The sequence below is a fragment of the Drosophila ficusphila genome, unplaced genomic scaffold (genome assembly GCF_018152265.1).
Source record: "Drosophila ficusphila isolate 14025-0441.05 unplaced genomic scaffold, ASM1815226v1 contig_286, whole genome shotgun sequence".
NCBI lineage: Eukaryota > Metazoa > Arthropoda > Insecta > Diptera > Drosophilidae > Drosophila > Drosophila ficusphila.
The window spans coordinates 3,650,780-3,666,599 of NW_025064189.1; the positions used below are offsets into that span (position 1 = coordinate 3,650,780).

The 15,820-nt window shown below is 39.0% G+C and overlaps 1 protein-coding gene across 27 annotated transcripts in view; it reads left to right on the forward strand.

The window, feature by feature from the left end:
* LOC108089430 (protein phosphatase 1 regulatory subunit 12B) overlaps nucleotides 1-15,820 on the forward strand; it is a 30,929-nt gene that overhangs the window by 9,513 nt on the left and 5,596 nt on the right. For 7 of the 27 annotated variants that reach the window (XR_001771282.2, XM_017187640.2, XM_017187637.2 and 4 more), the window contains exons 4-16: nucleotides 7-561; nucleotides 973-1,061; nucleotides 1,787-1,900; nucleotides 2,356-2,446; nucleotides 3,220-3,618; nucleotides 4,186-4,284; nucleotides 4,356-4,484; nucleotides 5,099-5,315; nucleotides 6,567-7,382; nucleotides 8,495-8,639; nucleotides 8,705-8,950; nucleotides 9,447-9,547; nucleotides 9,726-9,788. Coding sequence is in view for 26 of the 27 variants with exons in the window: in XM_017187640.2 (XP_017043129.1) it covers nucleotides 7-561; nucleotides 973-1,061; nucleotides 1,787-1,900; nucleotides 2,356-2,446; nucleotides 3,220-3,618; nucleotides 4,186-4,284; nucleotides 4,356-4,484; nucleotides 5,099-5,315; nucleotides 6,567-7,382; nucleotides 8,495-8,639; nucleotides 8,705-8,950; nucleotides 9,447-9,547; nucleotides 9,726-9,788 (3,064 nt within the window). In the remaining variant the exon portion in view is untranslated. Of the gene's footprint in view, nucleotides 1-6; nucleotides 562-972; nucleotides 1,062-1,786; nucleotides 1,901-2,355; nucleotides 2,447-3,219; nucleotides 3,619-4,185; nucleotides 4,285-4,355; nucleotides 4,485-5,098; nucleotides 5,316-6,566; nucleotides 7,383-8,494; nucleotides 8,640-8,704; nucleotides 8,951-9,446; nucleotides 9,548-9,725; nucleotides 9,789-12,133; nucleotides 12,270-14,519; nucleotides 15,765-15,820 lie in introns of those variants that run through there. The other 20 variants (XM_017187642.2, XM_017187646.2, XM_017187644.2 and 17 more) reach the window with 16 other exon arrangements.

Genomic DNA, 15,820 nt, shown 5'->3' on the forward strand with positions numbered 1-15,820 from the left:
TGCCAGGTTCGTGAGCATAGCGCGGTATCTGGTGGAAAATGGCGCTGATGTGGCCGCTGTGAACAGCGATGGCGATCTGGCCTTGGATTTGGCCATCGATGTGCAGCACATGGCCATGATCGACTACATGGAGAAGATGGTGCAGGAGCTGAACATCAATGTGGATGAGGCTCGAAAGGCCGAGGAGCAGGCGATGCTGAACGATGCCAAAAAGTGGCTGAGAAGCGATGCCGCCGAGGTGGACAGACCGCATCCGAAAACGGGAGCCACTGCACTCCACGTTGCCGCCGCCAAGGGTTATACGAAAGTGCTGGGATTGCTCCTGGCTGGTCGCGGTAATGTGGATCGCCAGGATAACGATGGCTGGACGCCACTGCATGCGGCATCGCACTGGGGTCAACGGGAAACGGCCGAGATGCTCGTGGAATCGCTGGCCGACATGGACATACGCAACTATGCCGGCCAATCCTGCATCGATGTGGCCGATCGCAAAATAGTCAAATTCCTGGAAGAACTGCGGGCCAACAAGCGCAACAAGCGGCGACCATCTAGTCAAATCAGGTGAGGAAAAATCAGACAAATTATAGAATTAAAAGTGGTATAAAAACTGATAAGATCAGTGGTTCATTTAATTTGTTTCAATTTATTTTTAACCGTAAAGGGTTGAGAGTTTGTAATAATGAATAACTGAAATATTTCATGACAATACATTTTCTTTATAATTAAAATGTGATTCATGCTAAATAAATATCCAGCTTCAAAATAATATTTATAAAAAGTTCAAAACCAATATAAACAGGATATTAACTAGAAATTGAATAAGATTATTTAAAAAACAAATTATACACAATCCATGTGCTTACTATATAACTCAACCTGGAAAACGAATGCCATAAAATTAAATGTTTTAAGTTTATTTTTTATCTAGAAATTCAATCAGTTATTAATCCCTGAATTGTTTATGTTTTTCAGCAGAATCTCAGATGCGATTGAAAATCATGTGGACAAGACGCCCACCAAATTGGTTCGCGTTGAAGTGAGAACTGATGCCACAAAGGATGGTACGTATGCCTCGCTACTAATTAGTTAATAACTACCTTACCTCGGCTGCATAATTAAAACCGAAAAGCTTTCTTTGATTTCTCACACACACACACTCTTGTGTTCGTCCTGTTTTTGGTCCTGTTTAGGTTCTCATGCGCGATAATCTTGTGTTGTTGTTGGAGCATTTAATCGTAAAACATTTGCCACTGCCTCTCGTATTTTAGTCACTCAAGATCACGCCTTCGTCTTTCGTATATTTTGCCTTCATGATCATGATCATATTCATTCATTCGGTAGAACCCCCTCTTATTTCTCTCTCTGTATCTGTATCGTGTATCTCTTTCTCTCTCTCTCTCTGTATTTGTATTTGTGTATTGTCTTTGCTTGTAAATTACGCACACTGCAGCTGCCAGTAGTTCAAGTGAAGCTATGGAAGCTAAGGCTTCGATTTCAAATGCTGCTGAAGATGATGATGGTGATGATAATAATGATGATGGTGAAGGTGAAGGAGTTATGGCCACTGGCCAGAGCGATGCAGAAGATCTGAGCGATTCCACGGAAAGCTCACACTCAACAAGTCTTTCAGAGAGCGAAGGTAGTCGGCATTTGTTTTGCGTCCCCATTGAAGGAGTTCCTTGTCAAGCAAACCCTGTCTGTAATAAGCTCGTCCTTAAGCCACTAACTGAGTTGTCTAACTGTATTGAGAATATAAAAAAATATGGCTTATCTATTGCTTTTGCAGCTGAGAACGTCAAGCCCAATCAGCAGATCCACGCCGCCGAACATCCAGTCGAGGAGGAGGCGCCCTGGCGACGCAAGCTGCCACGCACACCCAACGACAGTCCCACTAATAATCGTAAGTCCCTTTGGAGAGAATGGAGTGCAATTTAGGAGCTCAAGAATACAATTAATATCAAGTCAGAACAAACAAATCGCAGCTAAATATCAGTTAAATATTTCTTATGTGTGTAACTGCATTTTTTTTGTTTTTTTTCGATCAAGCATTAACAGATAAGATAGTATTTATAATACTTGTAAAATTTGAAAGGCTTCTGGTTACAAGAATTAAGAATTATAATGGTTCATTGATCAATTTAAAATGTAATGTCTATATATAAAATCTTAAATATAACTTTGTTTTTTAAGAAAATGTTGGTCAATATCATAATTAAAAATTATTGGCTTTATGTTAAATTATCTTTTAGCTAATTATAACTAGTATTTTGCTATCTGAAAGCCCTGAAGCGCACACCATTCTAATTCTGATAATCAAATCTGATGGTTATAATCAATATCTGAATCATCTTGCAGAAGTTCCTGATAGAGAGCTTAGCAGCAACAGCTCGGAGACCGCCAACGACGTCATTTTGCGACGCACGCAAAGCTTTGAGAACGATCAAAAGTGAGTTGAGTCCAAATAAAATAAAACATTGCGTGCCGCTCACACACAAAAACACAACAAACACAACACACAATCGCATCACAGATTAACCCACAAATGTATATACAGATTGCATATATACAAACATTGATCGGCCAAATTGTTGCACCGAAAATATATCTTTTTTTATTGGTTGATTTTTGCAGTTTGCTTTTCACTTTTGCCGATTGCATTTGCTTATCATAATCACACACACACATTCACACGCAAATATTTAACCAGTCACTCGGCCTTTGTCGGAATATATATAATATATATTTTGTATTTGATAACCCAAAATAATAAGAATTTGTGTGGGTAATTGTTTAAATTTACCCCTGTTGGTATCATCGATCTGGGGAAAGCTCACCCGATTCTCCATGAATCACAAGCTTTCCCCACTAATGAGCTTTATTTTCCATAACACCATTCGCATTTGGCAAAGTGAAGCGTTGACTGCAAAAGGCAACAAATAAGGGAAACCAAAGTGTTGTATTGATTTTAAAGTTTTTGTTTTGCTTTATTTTTTTCCCACCCTTTCAAATAAACAAAAAAAAAAATAAATGAATTAAAAATTGCATCACCAACGCACCACCAAAAAAAAACCAACAACAAACTCATCAAAACGCTTATCCCGAAATCTAACCCGCCCGCTCGCCCGCCCACCTGCTCGCTCCGCCCACCGCCCACCTGTACGCCCGCACGAATATTCGCAAAATATCCTCGAAAAAAACGCTGAAAAATCGGAATGACAGGTTCTATCAAAAGTACAACGAGCTGAGGGCACGCATAAAGGCCAATTCCTGTCCCATTCTGCCGGCGAATGCGAATGCGAATGCTAATAATGCCGCCAATAATGCTGCCAATAATTCCAATAACAATAACAATCTAAGTAGCAATAACAATCATAATAACAACAATAACAATAACAAAAGCGATCTGCTGTTGGGATATGCTGCTGGCACAACAACAACAACAACGAGCACTTCCACAACAACAACAACAACTAGTACATTCAACAACACCCACTTGAACACCAACAACACAAGCACACCACAACAACAGCAACAAACAGCAGCAACAGCATCGGCAACAAATCAATTATATAGCGTACAAAGATCGGCTTCACTCAAAGATAACTCAATGTATTACAGGTTTGTTTTGCATATAACACTCCCGAAAAACAATAAACTAGATCAGATTTTAGTTAGTAAAGTTAAGTAAAAAGTTGTTATAGTTTAGAAAAGATAGTAGTAATGTTATATTATTACTTTGTATTTGTATTTTGCATATAGGCATTTAGAATACTTGAACTTTTATAAAAGTAATTTATATTATAAGTATTAAATTATTAAATTCAATGAGAAATGTATAATCTAATTTGGAATTGACTCACGGATTCTAAAATGGCAGAAATATTTTTAATTATATTTAATTAATTATATTTAATATTTTTAAGCCTTGAATCTGATCTAGTTAAAGGGATCACGCTTACGTTTACCTGTTAACCCAAACCTAAATTGTTGTCACTATATTAACCTTACTTGTGCTTTTGCTTAGCTTCTACTCGTCTACACCTTCAGAAAACAAACTCATTGCACCAAACTACTTAACATATTTTCCTAGGCAACGCACCAATGTCGTCTATCTTCTCTTGGCTGTATTCCCCCAAGAACTATGAACCATTTATCTAATATGATTTTTATTTTAACAACCCGCAGGAAACCGACGGTTACTATTGCCACGCCCACAAGTACAGCAGCCACGGCAAACACGGCGCTCAATTCACCATCGACAGTACAGACCCCACCAATACGAAGGTGAGTTTATATTATTTAGTTAACTTATTTTTTAAAACTCTTTATTTAAAACTACATTGTCGAATGATTAGCCAAGTACCAGCTAAAACAGCTGAAAAGAGCAATAATGGCAGCTCGTCCACGGCCAGTGTCAGCGATGCGGAGAGCTCCAAGCCACCGCCAAAGCAATCCGCGAGCAATATGATCAAGAACTTCTTCAAGTAATGAGCGAGAGTTAATTGTTGTTTCTGTTGACGTTCAGATAACCCCGCTAGCCAGCTGCTAACCTGATTGATGCTCTAATTAAAAACTATATTTGTGTGGCATGATGTATGCTAAAATTATTTAGGCAACTAAAATACAGAAAATCAAACAAAATGTTGTCCTTAAATATTTAAACCTTAATGTTCAATATTGTAAAAGCAGTTACAAAGGAATATTTGATTTACTTCTGCAATATGATTCAGTTGACTAGAGTTAGAAGCAATTGTATGCTATTTACCTTAAACTGAAAAGTCTCAGTTAATTTTATAAGATTTATGGTAAACATTTCGTCCTCTAAATGTTTAAACCAATGCAGAGCTTAGCATTTGCTATGATTTTTTTTTTAATAGAAAACCAAGCCTTCGGAAATAAAATCTCTACGGACTAACAATGCTATGTTATAATATAAATAATTTATTGAAAAAGTTAACCTATTATAAGCTTGAGTTATTTTAGTGTTGCTACTTACATCTCTACGAAATTATTCTACCTTTCTGCATTTTCTGTTTCCATTTATTTCATGTTTTCTGAACTTATCTAATAATAAATGTTTATCCCACCCATTTTTTAGATCCTTTGTGCCACCAGTGCGCGATGAGGAGAGCGAAACGCAGCGGAAGGCACATGCCAAGCGCGTGAGGGAGACGCGTCGGTCCACCCAAGGCGTTACCCTGGACGAGATCAAGAGTGCCGAGGAGCTGGTCAAGAAGAAGAACATGGGCATGGCCAACAACAACAATAACAACAATATCAGCGCCACCACCACGAACACGATTAGCAACAGCGGCGTAAGTATTCCAGTGTCCAAAAACGGATGCTCTAACCGAATGAATCATCCACGCAATCACAACAAAAATCAAACCGAAACATTCACACTCGAGGAAGCTCTCTTCATAGAATCATTCGTAGATCATATCCTGTAGTCCTCCAAGGGATTACAGCATCCTCCACACACGATGTCCACAAACGCAGTTCACATCCACTCAAAAAAACGTTGAGCAATACACACCAGATCAAAAACCGAAAAATCAAATGCTTATGGTTATGGTGTCCCTATGTTTTCGATATCCCTTTCTGTTTATATGTTTGAATTTACTTACTCACTCAAACAATTCTACCAAAATATAAATATATTTAAATAAATTCATTAGTTGTTTGTGTGAGTGAGTTAAATACTAAATAGTAATTGTAATTTAGAAAATATATCATGTAGTAAACAGAATGCAACAGGTACTTACTTTATTGCCCTAAAAAGTATGCTATACATTTAGAGCTATTTGTTTGTCAAGTTCTTTATGGGGTTTTTAACACCTTTGGATATATTTTACAAATATAAATTCATACAACTTGTATCTGCTGCATTCTGTATTCTCATCCCAATGAAAAGCAGCCGAAAGCTGTCATCATTTCAATCAGAATCTCATCGATCAATCAGTGCTCATTTAGCGTACGTTGCCTCCCGTTTGATTATTATTCGTTCGTTTGTGATCGATCGCAAAATATCACACTTAACCAATCAAGTTGAGTTCAGTTCCTGCGCCAGCTCCGCTCTGCCCTGCCACGCCCTCGCCCCCTGACCCGCCCACGCCTCATAAATGTTTGAGTACTCGTTATATAGCGTAGCTTTATATATTTTTGATTACCCATCATCGGCATTTCAGTATCAAGCAGCTGCAGATCAGTGAACCATAGCGTAATTACCATTCCGACTTGTAATTATGTTCCAGTTTCTTAAGTTATCTCTATGTTCAGTTTTCGTGCTACTTACTAGGCTCTATATATATTTTTTTTATATTTTTATATAGCAATAAACTGTATGTCTATGGAATATGTTGATGATTATCATTTTGCATGTCCCATTTGCATGCGTAAACAAATCGCGTCACCCTTTTAAGTATCGTTAAAGTATGCAATTTATATTTAAACTATGTATAGCGAGATCCTTTTGATTTTTGTTAATTTTGTTCAAAAAACACACTCGCGTCCATCGCCTTAGGACAACTGTTTTTTTATTTGTTCCGAACTAATATTATTAACAGAACGAAACAAGCTCAGCATCATCGACATCAGCGCCCACGTCATCAGCCACGTCATCGGTTCTCGGCGGCAATGAGCAGCGGGACGAGTCGCAACCGCCGCCACCGCCCACCACACCACCGCCAGCCATAATACCCACCACAACGACGGCCACCGATGAGACGGAGATCGAGGAGGTGGTTGCCACCAGTCCACCATCATCAGTCCAATCAGTTGGCCAAAGCGACACCACAGCCACGTTCACGCTCACCGCTCCGGTGCGAAGATCCCTTTCGGGCGAGGGCGATGCCAACAGCGATCCCGAAGGCGATCAGGATCTGTCGGTGGTCAGTGCCAGCTATACGATAATGCCACGGCCCAGGGATAAGCTACCAGACACAGAAAGCAACCGAACACCACAAAAGACTGATCCAGTTGCCAAGAGTTCCTCCAGCGAAGAGGAGGTGCCGCATATCAGGCCCACGGATTTGCCGCTGATCCCGGTTCCTTCGGCCAGCACGGAGGTTATTAAGTCCTCCTCCGCGGCCACCACTCCTGCTGCCCTGGAAAGTCCAGTGCGTTTGCGGGACAAGCGGGGATTGAGTGGCAGCCAGGAATCGGAAACCAAATCCGATACCGCCTCGCCTGTTTCCTCGCATCCGGACTTCAATGCCCGGGATTCGCTACTCAGTTTGTATGCTCGTCGCACAACGGATAGCAGCGCGGGAGGAGGAGGCGGTGGTGGTGCTGGTGGTGCAGGTGGTGCTGCTTCCTCGACTTCAACTTCCGCAGCAGAAAGGCGTCCTTCTTGGCGCCTGAAATTCGATGCCGGCTCCAAGGTATGCCCACATTACCCAACTGCCCTTCCTCTAAGTGAATCCGATTAGCCTAATCCACAATATATCTTATGATCAAGAATATCTTGAAGATCGGTTGCTCAATTCGTGTGCGCCAATAATCAACTTTGTTAATCTCTAAGTGTAGCATGGATTTATCTTTTGATTAGTGTGTGTATAATTAGTTGAGAGCTACGATATTGAAGTTTCCCTTGCTTTAGTCGATTTCATATAACATCATCGTTTTTATATTGCTTTTCAAATTTAGTTTAAGGTCATTAGTCGTATATCTACATATTTTATTTTGCTGCTGTATTAACGCCTACATGATGATTAATAATCCAAAATTTTAGTTTTATATTCAATAATTGGAAAGAGTTATTATGCCTATTTTAATTCAAATTGGGTAATACAGATATTTACCGCCCGAAATATTTATTTTTAAGATTTTTTTAAGTTGGATTTACGCATTTGTTCTTCATGTTTTAATTTGCTCGTAGTTTATGCTTGACTCACTTACAAACTAAGTAGCTGCATTATTAAGTTATTACTTTTATCTATGTATCATTTTACAAAAACGCGTATTTATTTCCATTCGGATTCATATGTATATAATCAAACATAAATTCTTATTCATTCGGCTTTTAAACATTGATGTGTAAATATTTCCATTCTTAGTCCACTCTGGATTCGCTTGCATTTATATTTCTTTTCTTTGTTTAAAACATAAAAATATTCCAACTTATGGCATGTTATTTTTGAAAACATCTACATTTTTGTTAAACTTTTTAATGACTATATTCGAATGGTTCAAGGAAATACAGAAATTGCTTAGCTTAGGTATCGGGTTGCGGGCTCTAACTGATGGATTTAAAGCGAAATGGATCTGATACTTGTTTATTACTACTAAATGTTTGGTAAAAACTAACTCCCGCTGCATTCGAATGATTCAAGACACGGCATAGCTTTTTGTAAGAACAAATACATTGCACACAAACCAGCAAACGAAACGACAATTATAGAGAAACATTTCAAAACATAACTTGATATTAAACAATGTGTATATTTTTTTATTAAATTGAGAACACATAATAAGAGATTTTATTTCCATGTAGTTTAAACTGGAGGACATAACCAGCGGTGGCACTTATCCGCCCAATAATAGCACCATTATACCCAGTGCTCCGGCGGTGATGGCAGCCGCCAATCTGTCCACCACAACTGGTGTCCAACGGCGCATCAGCAGCGGTCCCAATGCACGTAAGTTGTTTTAGATATTCAGCATATATCGGATATGTTATTAAAGTATTTTTCTTTAATTTTAGTAAATGCTTCCAATCAGTCGCTCAACTCTGTCGGTCGTCCTGTTTCTGCTCCTAGTGAGGCCACCAACAATAGCGCCTATGTGAGTCCTTCAGCACGTAAATACGAAACGAATGCCACGTCAACGGGAGCGAACTCGGCAGCAGCCGCAGCGACCACTAACTCAACCTCCAATTCAGTGTCTGCAACCAGTGCCAATCATGCAGCGGCTACGGCCACCAATGCCACGTCAAACCATGACGATAAGGGTAAGGAAAAGTCGAGGAAATTAAGGAATAAGCCAAACGTACCTTATAAAATATGTATTCACCTGATTTTAAATAAGATCTTTTTGATGTTATTAATGTACACAATTATTTTTAAAGGCCGAAATTATCTTGTACATATGGCTAAATGATCAACTACGATATTTATTTCCAAAATTGTAAATACATGTCTACAAAAATGCATAAATATTACAGTGGATAATAAAAATTTAAAAGAATTTATGACATTGCAGAAAAATTTAATTACTTAAATTGGGTTACAAATATTTATAAATTTTTCCAATTGTTGATAGAAGTATTAAAAATATTTGACAGTTTTAAAATAAAAATATTTTCTTACTTATTTCTCTTTTAAAAATTTTACGTTCTAATTAAGTAATTTAAAATTTGTTTTTCCCCCAACTATTGTATTGTATTGTATCTTATTTATTTATTAAATTTTATATTAAAATTTATCTAACTTCTTTTTTTATTTTAGCAGATAACGACAAGGAGAACGACAATCGCACACAGACCGTCATTCAGAGGCGACGCAAACCGAAGCGCAGATCAACTGGGGTGGTGCAGATCGGCATGGAGGTAAGTTTAGTTTAGCTCGGCGATACATCATTTGAGTGCCTAATTGCCAGGCAGTTTGTCAGAATAGATGAGCCATGGGCCGCCAGCCGTATGCCAACTATTCTTAGCCAAATTGCTAATTAGTCGCAAGATTAGGAAAAATGCTTAAATGAGAATTTCTTTTGTTTTTCTGCTGCAGGAATTGGATCAGGAGCGACAGAACGAATCGTCTAACAATGACAACGAGGAAAAGGATAAGGAGGTGAGTTTAACAATAATTATTTCCTACCATATGTTAACTACCAACAACAACAAAAATATTAAGAACAATAGAATATTTCACACCTTGCCAAGTAATTAGAAAGAATATCTTTCTTATTTCTTATTTCCTTGGTGCACCTGACAACAATTTCTTTCAACTTTTTACTTGCCTTTGCCTTCGTCACACCTTGTCACAAATTTAAGAGCACCTCGCGTCCTTCAAAGTAGCTGCTGAGTGGTGTCCCCTCCATTGCCCCATTTTGTGGGGCAGATCCACAATTTTTTTTCAGCACCGTCTGTCTGTTCCAATTAGCGGGCGACCCAAAAAAAAAATATGATTTGGCACTTTGAAAGTGCGCACGTGGCATTGTGGCGTTTTCGGAATTTGTTCGTGTGGGGGGAATGGGAATCTGAATCTGAATCTGAATCTGAGTGTAAGTGCAAGGCAACTGCAAATCCTTTCATGGCCGAGGTCACAACTATTAGTGCGCATCCAATTTGCGTCCAAAGAAATCACGAGCTTGCCCCGCCGACCGAACCTGTTAACAATTTATCTGAGCAAGTGTCAGCGCCGGTGTCGCCTATTATTAACAAACTGACACAATTTCTGAGTGCATCTTGTCGTTTAACGTGCGATTCGCTTGTTTCTGCAAACAAATTATTAATTGTTTTGTTCATTGGACGATTAAAGAAACACCATAAATCTTGAATTCGTTATAGAATTGATTAATGCAAAACCATTAAGGTTGTTAGGATTTGGATAACTAGGTTTATTAGATTTATATTTCAAGTTAAGAATATCTTGTATTAGTCCAGATATTTTTTGTTGAAAAACATTAAGTTTTGTTAAACTCAAAATTTGTTGTCGTTTTCTTAGACAGCCTAAAAGAAAAGTTTGGTAAACAAAAATCCTCAATAAGAATTAAATTTTTAATTATTTAACTGAGAGGATGGATTACCGCTTTGTTTAAAATGTTTAATGAAGCAATTCAAACAAATTTGTATTTTATTATGGCTCATTATATGTAGGCAAGCGTTAAAATTGATTTTAATTGGTCATTCACTTGTCTAATATTGTGCCGAAATATACATTTCCATGAATTGAGTGATGTAATACGATGTCTAAATTTGTTTTATACCTCTAATGCTTTAAAAAATGCTGTCAAAATAAAGCGAAATTTTTGTTTTAAGAACTTTATTTCCATTGAAAATGTTACTTTGACTACAGGCATATATAATAGATAACTATCAAATAATAAGTACTTTTTGGCATATGGTGGTTCCTAGACGATCCATTAAACTTTCGGCAGACCAACTGACGCTCTTTGATTGACTATGTCAAGTGTGCGAATTTGCATTTATACGGTTTTTATTTTCTTTCCCGTCAAAGAACCAGAGGCAAATACATCTGGGAAAATCACTTTCACAATCGTCTCGGGAGACAGTTTTTCATGCATTCTGTAACAAATTCAGCAATTACAGAGGCTCGACCCGAAACCAAAGGAAATATATAGAATATAGAAAAGAATAATAAGAAACATTGGCACACGTACGTTGAACTTTGCAGAAAAAGCGAGAATATGTGCGGCTAAATTTATAACAGTTTGCAGCAGGCATTTGCTTCCTCATTCTCCCTGCGGCAAAAGGATCGTCATTTGGTATTTATAGCCACGAAAATGCATTCAACGAAAGTGTAAACTAAACTCTGTGGGGCAGGGGAATGTTGCTTCTTGGCCCAGTTATGAAGGGGGGAGCCAAAAACTCTAAACTCGACAGCAGCCAAATTGGATTCTCCTGTCGCGCACTTAACGCTAAATTTAAACCAAAACAGAAATAGTTTTTCCTATGCTCGCAGCTCTCTTTTATTTTTTGATCTTTATTTATTTATTTATTTATGTGGTTTTAGGTGCAGTCATGTGTCAATGACTGTGCTTCGCCTTTTGGCCCAGTTCGCAGTGCTCTGTTCCCCTGATTTTCCTGACCCCAGCATAGTTAACAATCTTGCGTCTCGGACATTGGGCCAAATACGTGTGCGATTTACTAAATTTAGACGTTTGCCCCACCAGGTGAACAAAAAAAAAAAAAAACAAAAACTCGCACATCGAGAATTCTGTGTGTGCGCAATTTGATGTGAAAATTTGGCTCCTTTCCCTGCTCTTATTATTATTTTCCTCGTCGTTTTCATACTCGAGTTGAAAATATTCCCATGATTTGTTCCATTTTCACCGCTTTTCCGGCTTTTCCACTCTCTTCAACTTGACTCTTTGTTCTGCGTGGGCACTCTTTAGCTTTTAGCTGCTCTTTCGTGTTTATTTCCGATCGCTTCGCTTTCAAATAAAACATTTCAAATCGCTGGCGAGCAGCACAGTTGAGTTTTGTGCGCCCAGCACAGCGGATCATCACCTCAGTTTCGATTCAGTTTAGATCATCCAAAAACCAAGCTAGCTAATTCAATCAAACAATAAGAAGTCTAAAACCTAATGTAAATCCCAATTAAACTCAAGAATTCAATACGTCAAGTGCAACGAGAGACCAACCAAAAAAAACCACAAAGATCTGTCGAACGTGTCAAAGAATTGTCGTTGTTGGGGTTTGGGAAAAATGAATTGCAATACGCCAAGATCAGTTTACCCCTGGGATCTTCGGCGACGGAGGGGATTTTCCAAGCCAAAGTCGATGATTTGACTGCCAGCAGCAATGAGTTCGTTCATTTTCCGTTGATGGAATCGCTCCGCGTTGCCTTTTTCGGCCAACTGCGCACAATTTTTGGACATTTCAAGTTGATGCTCTCTCGGGCTGCTTTCGCAAATATGGTCAACTATTTTGATAAGTTTTTAATTTGATTTGTGCCGAACGTGCTGAGTTTTTTTTTATTTTTTGCTTGACTGTAAATGTCAAAGTTTAAGAGAATTGAAGTAAATATGTTAACTTAAAGTTGCTGTGAGTTAATTTTTTTTTACCTTATTTATTAAATAAATATTTATGTTAGCGGTGCCTTTAAAATCTCTTAAAATTTAAATATAAAACATAATAATAAATAATAAATATTCATGTTAGAGGTGCCTTTAAAATTTTTTAAAATTTCAATATCAAATATAAAATAAAGTAACGATATTCAACATTCCTATTTCTTAAAAGCGTCATTATTATAAAATACAACCTTAATTAATTGTAATATCTATCATTAATAATATTTTTTGTGTTCATGTTACTTCTTCTAATTTATTTTATTTAAATTAGTTATTTTTTTTCGAAATTTATATTCAATTCCTAATCCATTTTATGATGCCAGGTCAGTACATTTATCTTCGGCATGACACAACAGAAAATCGTATTTTTAAAATGTTTCGTTTTAATGCTTTTTTATGTGGTTCTAGCCAAGCTAAACGTTTGAGTTACCACAATATAAAATAAATGCAGAAGGCATAAATGAGGAAAATGATTGCAAAAGACGAGGCATTTAAACGCCGCTTCATTCATGGACGAGTGTCCTATAGATAGAGCCATATATACTATATAGTAAATTCAGTCAGATAAAGAGAATTAGTCTACGAAGAAACAGAAACGGTCCGTCATAAATTATATGCATTGGAAAATCGCTTGAAAAAAGAAAAACGTTTTCGTGTTTGTTGTTTGTTTCGCGTGGGCGGATGATGAGAGGCATCAACTTGGCGAAACAAATAAATATCAGACCGGCTGCTTCTGCGGGATAGTCGGCCCCATCTATCACGTTTTCTATGTGTTTTCAATCCTAACAATCCCAACAAGAGCATCCCGGTGAGAAGATATACGAAATCCAATGGCTGTCGGAGGTACGCGTCCGTCCGAAATCCGAAATGAAAATTGTCAAAATTTATGCCTTGACGTCATTTTTGGTTTTCCCAAAAACCGATTCCCGAACCACATGTCAATATTGCGTTCTCCATATCGAAATATCCCTCGTGTATATATACTATATCAGAGATATATACACATGTAAACACACACAAAAGATGTTTGTTTTCCCTTATTTTTGTTTATGCCAAATTCATGAACATTTCTTTCGTGTGCTCGCTTTGATTATAAATGTAATTGCCTTTTGTGTGCGCCTCTAAAAATGGAACACAAATCGATCAGAATCGAAGTTTAAATGCCCTTCAATTGTGGATAATTCTCCGGAGATCTCTGTTCAATTGATGTGTGTTCTTTATATAGATTTTTAAACCCGAAATCCAATTAAAGTTCAAAGAAACTATCAAAGAGCAGCTGTCAGTATTCATGAAAGGTTTTTCTTTCAAGTTTTTCTGAAGTAAAATTCAGTTGGATTTATTAGAGTTTTGGCTTAATTACAATGTTTGATTTATTCTTATTAGAACTAAAATTCGTTCTGGAAATCTAAGGGTTTTTAAGTTACCTTAATCAAGAATTATTATAAACTTGAGTCTATAAAAAATATTAATGCTATCCAATGATCTGCTTATGGTATTTAATTTAGGAACGCTGCTTGTGGGGAAATTCTGTTAAGAATCATTTAATTATCTTCCTAAATTATATTATTTTTTTTTGGAACAAAATCTTTGCAAACCTTTTGAGAATTGGAAAATCCCCTCTTTGGTTGGGAAAGTGTATTAAAGACACGTGCATTTCGGTTTCGGTCTGCTCGAGCGTAACTGCACTTTGGCACTGACGATTGAAATACGATGTGCCAGGCGAGATGGCTAATGGGGCGTCATCATCATCATCATCTCTTTTAGCTTTCACCAGCGATATGTCCTTTCGCTCGAGATCAAGAACCCAGGCGCCGCTGGCCAGTCGCCGGCGATCGTTGTCCTCCAGTTCGCGGATGGCTCCTTCGGCCAGCGGATCAGGGGTGTATAACTACAATGGGAGTAGCTACAACAGTTCGGGGAGCACGGGTCGTCCGTTGAGCACTGGATACTTCCCGAGCAGCAGCAGTGGCGCCTCCAGTTACCAGAGTCCCTATGCGAGTGTCTACAATTCGCGGGAGAGTTTGTACGGCGGCGGAGGAGGTGCCTCATCGATTGGTGGCCGGAGTGGCTATGGTAATGCGATGGGCAATCGATACGATTACGGGGCTTCCAAGTACCACCATCACCATCATCACTATCAGCAGTTCACCAGCAGCAGTAGCAACCATTATTCGAATCAGCATTCCCATCATCATCAGCCTGCAACCTCGACGGGTGTAACCCCATCCGCCTCCACATGCCAAGCAGCAGCAACCACCAGCACCACCACATCCCATGCTTCTTCTTCTTCTTCTGCTGCGGCCAATGCATCATCCAATGCGCCAGCAACTAAAACGCAATCGCTGCATCACCAAGGCAATCGCTACTATCTGCAGCTCCAGCCCAACATGGCAGCTTCATCATCCGCTTCGGCTTCGCCTTCAGTGGGTGGTGGTGGTCACCACTATAGCCACCTGGTGGTGGGCAAGCATATTAGCCACAATTACGGCCAGTCGTCTAAAGCCTCGTCTGCTCTCTCCTCCTCTCTGTCCACCGTTTCCTCCACGTCTTCGTCCTCCAATTCTGCAACTGCCTCCACTTCGAATGGAACAGGCGGTGGCTACGAGAGTTCCAGGTACAATCCCAGTTCGTATTCCACGGCGGGATCTGCGTATTCCACCAGCGATCGCTATGTCAGTCCCTATTCGAGTAGCTACGATAAAGGAGTGACCACCGCCTCATTGAGCTTCAAGTCGCCGGGTTTGAGTGCCTCCAACTCGTTCAAGGGTTCCCGTTTGCTAAAGACCAAATCCCTCTCGGCTTCCAATAGCAGTTTGAATGCCTATGGAGGTGGTGGCTCCTCCACCAACAATGGAGTAACGAGTGCCGGAGCCACTGTGGCTGCCATTGCGGCCACGAGGAGCAATTCTCTGCGGGAACAGGAGCGCAAGTCCCGCAATCGCACGCGGTCCAAGAGTGCGGCTCAGCGGTCCATTAGTGCCTCCTCGGAGAAGAGTGAGGGATACGAAGTAAGCCGGTGGTTTGGTTGGGTGAAATTATCTTTAAATATTTTTCACTATTTTAT